At 34.4% G+C, this 10,455-nt stretch overlaps 2 protein-coding genes and 1 pseudogene across 2 annotated transcripts in view; 2 read left to right on the forward strand and 1 right to left on the reverse strand.

Annotated features, from left to right (window-relative positions):
* LOC104759707 (chitinase 10-like) overlaps window positions 1-349 on the reverse strand; it is a gene marked incomplete in the record, with an annotated part of 1,490 nt that extends 1,141 nt beyond the window's left edge. The window contains 1 exon segment of the mRNA XM_010482607.2: window positions 1-349. Within this exon segment, the coding sequence (XP_010480909.1) occupies window positions 1-297 (297 nt within the window).
* LOC104759715 (pentatricopeptide repeat-containing protein At1g02370, mitochondrial) lies at window positions 1,482-3,416 on the forward strand. Its single transcript, XM_010482612.2, has 2 exons — window positions 1,482-1,867; window positions 2,079-3,416. Exons 1-2 carry the CDS (start codon window positions 1,538-1,540, stop codon window positions 3,318-3,320), a joined length of 1,572 nt encoding a protein of 523 aa, XP_010480914.1. The 5' UTR covers window positions 1,482-1,537; the 3' UTR covers window positions 3,321-3,416.
* On the forward strand, window positions 4,751-5,989 carry LOC104759719 (annotated as a pseudogene).

Raw genomic sequence — 10,455 nt, forward strand, 5'->3', positions numbered from 1 at the left:
CCATCCTCCGGTAGTCTCGTGTGAAATCTGAGCCAAAAACGCAGCCACTTCGAGCCGCCGCGTCTCGGGGCTTCCTACGCCCCCGAATCTCGGAAACCGCCTCGTCGCCTGCACAAAGGATTCGTAAGTGTAGAAACCATTTGCGGGACAAGCGGTATTGTCCTTGTGGATGAATATTGAGTCGTAGAGAGATCTTGGAACCAAACTCTCGATTGAGCTGGCTTCAGTTTGGCCAAAAGATAGTATCGAGGAGATTGAGAGGTAGAAGCATACGAGAAGAAAAGAGTGTTGAGCCATTTTTAGAGGGATCTTGGTGGTTTTGGTGTACGAATTAAGACGAGTTTGTGGTGTTTGTTATATAGATGTGTAAATGGTCAATGCGTTGACTTCAACTTTGTTATAGTTGACTTTTTCACGATCTGAAAGGTTCGTTTATAACATGCTCTCTTGCATGTGTTTCATTCATTAAACAATGCTTCTTTCACGTTAAGTGATAGTTTTCTTATAGTTTTTTTTTTAATGTATAATATTTTCATATATCGTTTACAGTACCTTAATTAAATATCAAAACAACAACAACAAAAAGAGAAGACAAGAAAATAGTACACAACAAAAGAAGTAACAGATTAATGGTTCTTAGAAATTGAAACCAAAATGTCAATATAATCATTGAATGATATAGATAGTGTGTACTACTTGATAATGTGAATTAGAAATACGATCGTAATCAGTGTGGATGACGATGTTTTTATTCGGTCGACGTACGGTGCTACTGAAAAAGATTGATTTCAATTTTTATACTTGAAGACCCATTCTTGGTATGGAAAATCTCCTCTCTTTTGTTCTGGATGAATGAATTGTCAAAGTCTCATTGCTATTTTTATTTATATATGTAGAATCTACACAAAAGTTTCTCGTTCGGCGGCTAACTAATCGGTAACATATATAAACAACATATTTGTATATATGTTCTTTTTGATTTTTGAAGAGCCAAGACAAAAATAAGCTTTAAGATTATATAGAAAACATAAAAGAAATTAGAAAATAGGCAAGCAACTTGTGCTTAACAGAAATGTTCTAATCAATAAACCCATACTTTTTTTTTTTTTTCTGATTTCTCATTGGAAAATATAAAATAAAATTATGTTCTTTTATATATTTTCCGTGATCAATCAGTTTCCCATTTTCATGTGTGTTCAGGTTAATCATATTTCGAAGAAGATTAAATGGTTACAGATAAAGTATCAAACAAAATATTGTTCAATCCTTCTAATTCATTGTATTATGGATTCATCTCATGTCAATAGTGTCTACAGTTATGTTATACGTGATTAAAAAATAATCAAAAACAAAGTAAACTACAGTACAGAATAAAAACAAAGAAAACGACACCAAGTTGTAAACTACACGCCGTTTTCAAGTTCATTAAACGGCATAAAAGTTCTTACCTTAAACCCTACCATATTGTCACACTCCTTGAGTCCTCCTCGATAGGTTTAGACAAGAAATAGATTTTGATCGATCCTTTTTAACAACAATGAATTTCCGTAATCTAATTGCTTCCGGTTCTCGCATCGGCAAGAGATTCTGTTCAACGGCCGTTTCTCCGGCTTCTTCTTCTGGCGCCGAAGCCTCTGTTTTTGTTCCGGCGGCGGCGAATGGCGTCGAAGCCTCTGTTCCTGCTCCGACGGCAGCGTCAAGGCAACGAGAGCTCTACAAGAAACTTTCGAAGCTTAATGTGACGGGAGGGTCAGTGGCAGATACGTTAAATCAGTTCATCATGGAGGGTATTACTGTCAGAAAAGACGATCTCTTTCGCTGCGCTAAGGACCTTCGCAAGTTCCGTCGACATCAACACGCTCTTGAGGTCTGTTTCATGTTCCCCCTTTTCCTAATTACGTTTAGATTCAAGATCATTGTCAAAAGTTTTGTAATTTCACTAGTTTTATAGGGTTTGATTAGGGATATACTCGATTGCTTCGAATGGATCAAGATTAAAGATGACATTTTTATGTTTGTGATGAGTTCACTAGTTTTATGGTTTAATACTGGAGTCGTTGTTGATGATAAAATTTCAGATCTTTGATTGGATGGAGAAGAGGAAGATGACATTATCTGTCTCTGATCATGCAATTCGTTTGGATCTAATTGCAAAGACTAAAGGCTTAGAAGCAGCTGAGAACTACTTAAACAGCTTAGATACTTCTGCAAAGATTCATCAGTCGACTTATGGGGCGCTCATGAACTGTTACTGTGTGGAACTTGAGGAAGAGAAAGCGAAAGCTCATTTTGAGAAAATGGATGAGCTCAAGTTTGTTAACAATTCGTTACCGTTCAACAACTTGATGTCTATGTACATGCGCTTGGGTCAACCTGAGAAGGTACCTGTGTTGGTTGATGCGATGAAACAGAGGGATATATCTCCTTCTGGCGTCACTTACTCTATATGGATGCAGAGCTGTGGAAGTTTGAATGACTTAGATGGATTAGAGAAGGTTATAGATGAAATGGGCAAAGACAGTGAAGCTAAAACCACTTGGAATACTTTCTCTAACCTGGCTGCAATCTACACTAAAGCTGGTCTTTACGAGAAGGCTGAATTGGCCCTGAAATCTATGGAGGAGAAGATGAATCCTAACAACCGTGATTCCTACCATTTTCTCATTAGTTTGTACGCTGGAATCTCGAAAGCTCCTGAGGTTTATAGAGTTTGGGAATCACTGCAGGAGGCTCGCCCTGAGGTCAACAACTTGAGCTATCTTGTCATGTTACAAGCAATGAGTAAACTCGGCGACATAGATGGGATTAAGAAGATTTTCACAGAGTGGGAATCAAAATGCTGGGCTTACGATATGAGGCTGGCTAACATCGCGATTAACACGTATCTAAAAGTGAATATGTATGAAGAAGCAGAGCAAATTCTTGATGGTGCCATGAAAAAGTCTAATGGACCATTCTCCAAATCGAGACAGCTTCTGATGATCCATCTGTTGGAGAAGGGTAAAGCGGATTTGGCTATGAAGCATTTGGAAGCAGCGGTTTCTGACTCCGCAGAGAACAAAGACGAGTGGAGCTGGAGCTCAGAGCTGGTCAGCTTGTTTTATCTTCACTTTGAGAAAGCTAAAGATGTTCAAGGAGCAGAAGAATTCTGCAGGGTTTTGTCGAAGTGGAGACCTCTCGACTCTGAAACTGCGACCTTTCTTATAAAGACTTATGCAGCAGCAGAGAAAACTTGTCCTGATATGCGAGAGAGATTGTCTCGACACCAGATCGAAGTAAGCGAGGAGATCCAAGACTTGCTTGAAACAGTTTGTCCTTGAATTAACTAACATGTAGTAATTTGGTAATAATTGTTGTTATTTGAACAATGTGTGTTAAAAACTTATGTCTCGTTTCAAGCTTCTTGTTTCAGGAAACAAACCATAGCTCTGTTTACAATGCATACATACATACATACATACACATGAAAAGATCTCATGGGGAGGTTTTTTTTTTTTAAGTGTTACATACTTATCAAAATAAAATTATCAACTTTTTTTTATAAAAAATATTGTCAACCAATAATATATTTGTTTATCCAAATCCAATAACCGACTACTTCCAAAAAGAAAATAAATTTATTTGGTGACTGTGGTGTGGTCCATGACTTGTTAATTTGTTAGTGCCAGTGTGCCAGCAACTAAGTTTGGAAAATATGTAATTTTTGTTTTAAGAAACAAAAAATCCTATTTACACAAATACTGGTTAAATATTTTGATTTAGAAAGGAAAATAACAGTATTAAAATTATTAATATCTCACAAATCTGATAGAAAGAAATTGTTATCCGATTATTTTCAACAATTGGAAAACGGATATTTGAGAAATCGATTTTATCCAAATTGTGATAAAAGGTTTTAAAAGCGAATCTGAAATCACTTTTATTTTTGTATAAAAAGGAAACCAAAAAAAAAAGAAAAAAAAAAAAACGGCGTAAATTAGAGAGATTCGGTAAACAAGCTGGCACGTCTGTATCGAGTCGCAACGTTCTTTGTCAATCCGTTCGGTTCGGCGACATAACAAAATCCAAAAAAAAACAAAACATTCTTTAGCTTTTCTGTTTTGTTTATATACCAACACAAAAGATCATCTCAGATACGCAACAAAGAAGAAGAAGAAAAAAGAGAAGTCTTTTCACAAATTTTTACCCTCAAGAACCCTAATTTGAGGTGAGTACTTCCAGTGTCGCGCATCCGCAAATTCTTTTTTTTTGTCTTCCAAATCCCAAGTAAATTTATTTTAGTGGGTTTTTGACACTCGCTCCGAAAGATTTGATTTTTTTTTTTCTTTCTTTCTGTGATTTGTGTATTTTTTTTTTGGGTTTATTCATTATTGCAGAGTTACCCCTTTCTTAAGTCTGTAATCTTTTGATTTAGCATAGGTCTTTTCTTCGAGAATTGGTGCTGCATTGTCTCTGAGAGTCACTGTTCTTGAATCACCTTTTTGTTTTTGCTCTGTCTCCTTCTTAGATGATTTGGGAAATCGAATGTATAGATTCAATCTATCAGTTCTGAATTTCTATGTAAAAGAGTGTTCGTGTGATTGATTCAAAGGTGGGTTAAGCAAAATCAGTTACTTTTGTCTTCCGAGTTAGGGTTTTAGGTGAACCAGTATTAGCATTATTCTGTATCAATTTGTTCTTCGTTACTCTTTTGTGTGTTTGAAGGGTGATTGGTATGCTAATAATCTCTCGTTTGTTTAATGTTCTAGGACGATTAAGGAAGTTGCGAGGTTCGAAAGTCAGATAAGGTTGTTGTAGGTTTTTAAGTTGGCAGCTGAGAAGATAATTAGTGTAGGATGGATCAAGTGTTTTCACGAGAGTAAGATCTTGAACTAGACATTGAAGCTGGTCGATCTGATGTTGTTACACAAGAATCCACATCAGCTACTGTTTCAGGCAATGGTGTCTGGACTGAACGGGTGAATTTCGCTGCATCTGAAAACATTGCTGATGATCTGATATATCCATTAATGGGAGACGAAAACAGGGTAGGCACAAGCAGTCAAAGTCTGGATCTTTCAGAGAAAAATTGCGATAATGGAAAGTTTAAGAAGTCTAGAAAAGCTTCAAAGCCTCCGAGACCACCAAAAGGCCCTTCCTTGAGTGCAAGTGACCATAAGTTCATGAGGGAAATAGCAGAGCTTGCTATGAGAAAGCGGGCAAGGATTGAACGGATGAAAAGTTCCCTTAAAAAAATGAAAGCAGCCAAGTCTTCATCATCATCATCTCAGTTCATTAACATTTTCTCGATGATAGTAACGGTTCTCTTCTTCGCCTTTCTAGTCTTCCAAGGTACTTTTTTTAGTCTCTCTGTGAACATATAGCTTTGTTTACTTGGATAAACAGAGTATGTTCTGTGTTATTCCACATGGAAGACGAAAAATGTCTTAGAAACAACTCTTATTTTCGTGTTGCAGGCTTCTTCCCTGGAAATTCGAGTTTGAGTTCAGACAAATCACCTGCACCTATTGTTTCATCTACCAACCAATTGATATCAGTTCAGTTCTACAATGAATTTGCTCCCGTTGAGCAAACTGATCCCAGCCCGACCACCTCATTCAGGTAAGAAGAAGAAGAACGACAACAATTTCTTCTAATTCAGTCTCATTGTTGAATCGAAGAAGTCACTCTCTAAAAACAACTACGGATAATATGTACAACTGCTGATTCGAATCTGTGTAACTTCAGGTATACGAGGAAGCGAATATCGGGTGGGGAAGAAGAAGTCTCGAGAGACGTTAGTTACTAGATGAGTTCTCTATCTGGTCTTTGCTTCAAACTGTTAAACTCTTTTTGTTCAAGTTTTGTTCTTTCTCTGGTCACACCTTCTGTATAGGCTAAATATATATATGTAAAACGACTCCGTCTCAAACAATGATGATGAATCATCACTTTCAACTAAACGGGTCAGTTTATTCAATTATTTTGAAAAGAAAAGTAATTGTGAGTATCGTAGTAATTACGTGATTGGGGTATTTAATGAAGGAAACATGATGGAAAAACTTGTGATTGAGCTTACAAAATATGTAAATACTAGTATATTTTTGTTCAGTTCGATAAATTCTGAAAATGACTTGCAACGTTTATGGTCTACATTTCAATTTTCAAACCCTACACTTGAATAAATTCTATATGTAAAAGCCATTATTACTCTATTCGTATATAAATTTCTTTTTAATGAGAAACCGAATTTTATGACTGGCTATCTGCTAAGTGTTAACCTGCCTAAGAGAGTAGATAGTAATCAACAAATCATTTTCTTGGCCGTATATTTATATTTTATACTATCTCTTCAGAATGAGAGTTAGTAAAGAAAAAAGAAAAATTAAAACTAAACTCAAAACTTTTATCATCCCGCAGAGTAATTCACTAGCGACACGCTATCTGTCGTTTGTATAGTTGATATTCTTAATATAGATGCTACGGTGACAAGAGTCTTGATTGTGATACTTTTTATTGGAACAGGAAAAAGAATTGACAATTTGCGTATTTGACTAAAAGTTTCTAAAATAAGTAACTTATCATTTATTTATTAAAATAAAACCAAAAAAAGTAGTAAATTATAATGAGGGAGATCCACGTCCCACGGGCAATGGTCACGGACAACACCGCACAACTTGGAATAACAATCAGATAGACCCAGTAGCATTTTCATTGCTCATGTAGCTATACTTAAAAGTTTTGCATCGTGTATTTCTTGATTTACAATTTAGCCCACAAAAAAAAGTAAGTCAACAGGTTAGACTTAACTAATTAGAATTACTAACTACTTCACTGTTACGCTTCCAATTCCATTTACTATTGTAGAATTCTCCATGATAACAGAACTCAAACTTTCATTTCATATCTCAACTCTCAACAAAATTTATAAATTAGTTTAAGTCTCGGTCCAAAATCTATTGCGACTCGATAAAAACAAACAGAAGAAAAGTGAAACCCAATCGGAGAACTTTCGCCTTCAAGTTTCAGAATGATTTACATTTATTTTGTCATCAAGACCGAAACTTTAATGTGAAAACATACAGTATATATATTATACATCTAGTCGCTTCCTTGGTTATGCTTATTTTGGAGCGTGCATATAGTATAAATTAGGTTTACGTCGCACATCATGTCATGTTTGAAAATTTTCAGACATAACATTAATCCATATGATTAATACATATTTTCTACGTTTTATTTAGACATGTCTTCTTTGTCGCAAACCACTGAAACCCAAGAAAATTCCACCTTTTATGACGTTTGATGAAAAATATTTTTCATGTCTTGTTAACCTTTAGAGTTTTGAAATAGAGTTTTGAAATAACAAAACTTTGTGTAATTCGAAAGTTAGAATAAATTAACGTGGATTTTTTAACTATTTTATTTAAAATAACAAATTGAAGAGACCAATTCGCAACATTAAACGGATCTCTGGCAGTGAGATGTAGTTAACATGGATTGTCTATATATAACTTTATCTTTGATTTTTCTTTTTTTTTTGTAGTTTGTTAAAGGGCTTTCATTAATTAAAAAATGGGAAATACAATATTTTTCAAATGATGAATGACATTAATCAAGTGGCTCTATCACTATCGATCAGCAGCCGAGTTATTGGAAACTAAACGTACGAAGACCAAACGTCTACTACAAAAAGACTTGTATGATTGAGAATTAATGTTAGTTTATTCACAATATTTGAATCGAATAGTCATATTCTTATATCCACGTACGTCATACGTATAATATCTGTTAGGCCCTTTCTTCATCCGTGTGACAAAGAGATTCAAGTTAACAAACCAATATTGGATTATTTGGGTTTGGATATTGAAATTCATATAACCGAACAAAAAAAAGAAAGAAGAAAAAAAGAAGCTGATATTAATTGAACTATATATAATATGTCTTAAGACCATCTTTACTAAGGGGTACTCTCCTGATTTCTCTTGGGTTTGGGCCCCAATTCATGAATATACAATTCATTTAAAGTCAATTTACATGAGAATCGATACTTGCTGCAGCACTTTGAGCAACCATTAAGAACAGCGACATGACTCATTGTGAATGGTTGATCAAAAAAATATAAAAGCAATTTTTTTTTCTTCTCATTTTTGCTTGTTTCTTCCCCTAATCTGTCTCTCTCTCTTCTCATCCCACACAGAACGGTGCCACCTATTGATACAGCAAACCGGAATGTTTTAAGATTGTTGTTCATGTTTAGTATGAAATTTGATAATTAATAAACAAAATTTTTAAAAATATTATTTAAATGGTTTATCAACCTTATTTGGGGTTCTCTAGTGGAAGGATAATTTTATCCCTTGTTTTAGAAATCGCTAGGCGCTAGTCGGGCGGTCGGGATGGGCCTAGCGCCTAGCGAGAAAATCGGAGATTAAGCGGGGATTAATCGGGGACTAGTTTTTGGTTTATTTTATTAAATTAATAGTAAATTAAAAAAATATAGTACTAAATATATGTATAATTATGTTTATGTGAAAATAAAAATATCAAATAAAATATAAAGCTATAGTATTGTCTTTAAAGTTACGGTAAAAACATAAAAACGTAATATTAAGAAAAAAATAATGATTTTAATTAAAAATTTGTACATTAGTTATTGTAAAACATCATAAACTCTTAATTTAAATGTCTAAATAACAAAAATATATATATTTGATTTATATTTGGCTCCAAAAATAATCGGTATATACAAAATTATGCGGAAATTAATCGGATTAGACGGTATAATCGGATAATGGATGCTAGGCGGGGATTAGTCATTAATCGAGGCGGAGAGGTGGGCCTAATAATTTTACGGGGCATAATCAATGCTAGGCGGGGATTTTTAAAACAGGGATTTTATCTAAATTGTAAGTGAGTTGCTTTAATTAGTTTTGTATTAATTATATGATTAGTTAATTTATGAGCAACCCTACGAGGGGACTGGAGTAATGGTGCTCTTAGTCGTCACATATTTATATTTGCTAATTTGCGAGAGACGCTCTCATATTAGCTAGTACTAGTAGAATAGATCGAACCAAACAAAATATCAACGCGTAAGCGTACTTTTCAGATTTCAAACATTCAGATCATTAATTGTAATCATGCAAGCTGTACGGGAAAGAAGAATTATGAACCATCATCAATGGCACTCCTCGTAAATATTAAACTCGTTCCAAGGGTATTTACGCCATAGTCTCGTTATATATATATGTCAGGGCACTTCCGTTTCCCTCAACATGCAGAGTCTAGAAACCAGCAACATCTATATAATATAGTAATCAGAGAAAAAGAGAGGTCAAAAGAATCAAAAACCATGTCCGGTAATAATAAGATCTCGACTCTTCGAGGTCTTGTCATCTTCTTGTACCGGTTTTTCATTCTCCGTCGTTGGTGTCATCGTAACCCTAAACAAAAATACCAAAAATGCCCTTCTCACNAATATTGGATTATTTGGGTTTGGATATTGAAATTCATATAACCGAACAAAAAAAAGAAAGAAGAAAAAAAGAAGCTGATATTAATTGAACTATATATAATATGTCTTAAGACCATCTTTACTAAGGGGTACTCTCCTGATTTCTCTTGGGTTTGGGCCCCAATTCATGAATATACAATTCATTTAAAGTCAATTTACATGAGAATCGATACTTGCTGCAGCACTTTGAGCAACCATTAAGAACAGCGACATGACTCATTGTGAATGGTTGATCAAAAAAATATAAAAGCAATTTTTTTTTCTTCTCATTTTTGCTTGTTTCTTCCCCTAATCTGTCTCTCTCTCTTCTCATCCCACACAGAACGGTGCCACCTATTGATACAGCAAACCGGAATGTTTTAAGATTGTTGTTCATGTTTAGTATGAAATTTGATAATTAATAAACAAAATTTTTAAAAATATTATTTAAATGGTTTATCAACCTTATTTGGGGTTCTCTAGTGGAAGGATAATTTTATCCCTTGTTTTAGAAATCGCTAGGCGCTAGTCGGGCGGTCGGGATGGGCCTAGCGCCTAGCGAGAAAATCGGAGATTAAGCGGGGATTAATCGGGGACTAGTTTTTGGTTTATTTTATTAAATTAATAGTAAATTAAAAAAATATAGTACTAAATATATGTATAATTATGTTTATGTGAAAATAAAAATATCAAATAAAATATAAAGCTATAGTATTGTCTTTAAAGTTACGGTAAAAACATAAAAACGTAATATTAAGAAAAAAATAATGATTTTAATTAAAAATTTGTACATTAGTTATTGTAAAACATCATAAACTCTTAATTTAAATGTCTAAATAACAGAAATATATATATTTGATTTATATTTGGCTCCAAAAATAATCGGTATATACAAAATTATGCGGAAATTAATCGGATTAGACGGTATAATCGGATAATGGATGCTAGGCGGGGATTAGTCATTAATCGAGGCGGAGAGG

This window comes from Camelina sativa, chromosome 3 (genome assembly GCF_000633955.1).
Source record: "Camelina sativa cultivar DH55 chromosome 3, Cs, whole genome shotgun sequence".
NCBI classification, from domain to species: domain Eukaryota; kingdom Viridiplantae; phylum Streptophyta; class Magnoliopsida; order Brassicales; family Brassicaceae; genus Camelina; species Camelina sativa.

Coding starts and splice junctions, on each gene's coding strand:
- LOC104759715 (XM_010482612.2), top strand. CDS start 1,538: ATGAATTTCCGTAATCTAATTGCTTCCGGTTCTCGCATCGGCAAGAGA. Junction 1,868..2,078: donor GACATCAACACGCTCTTGAG/GTCTGTTTCATG, acceptor ATAAAATTTCAG/ATCTTTGATTGGATGGAGAA.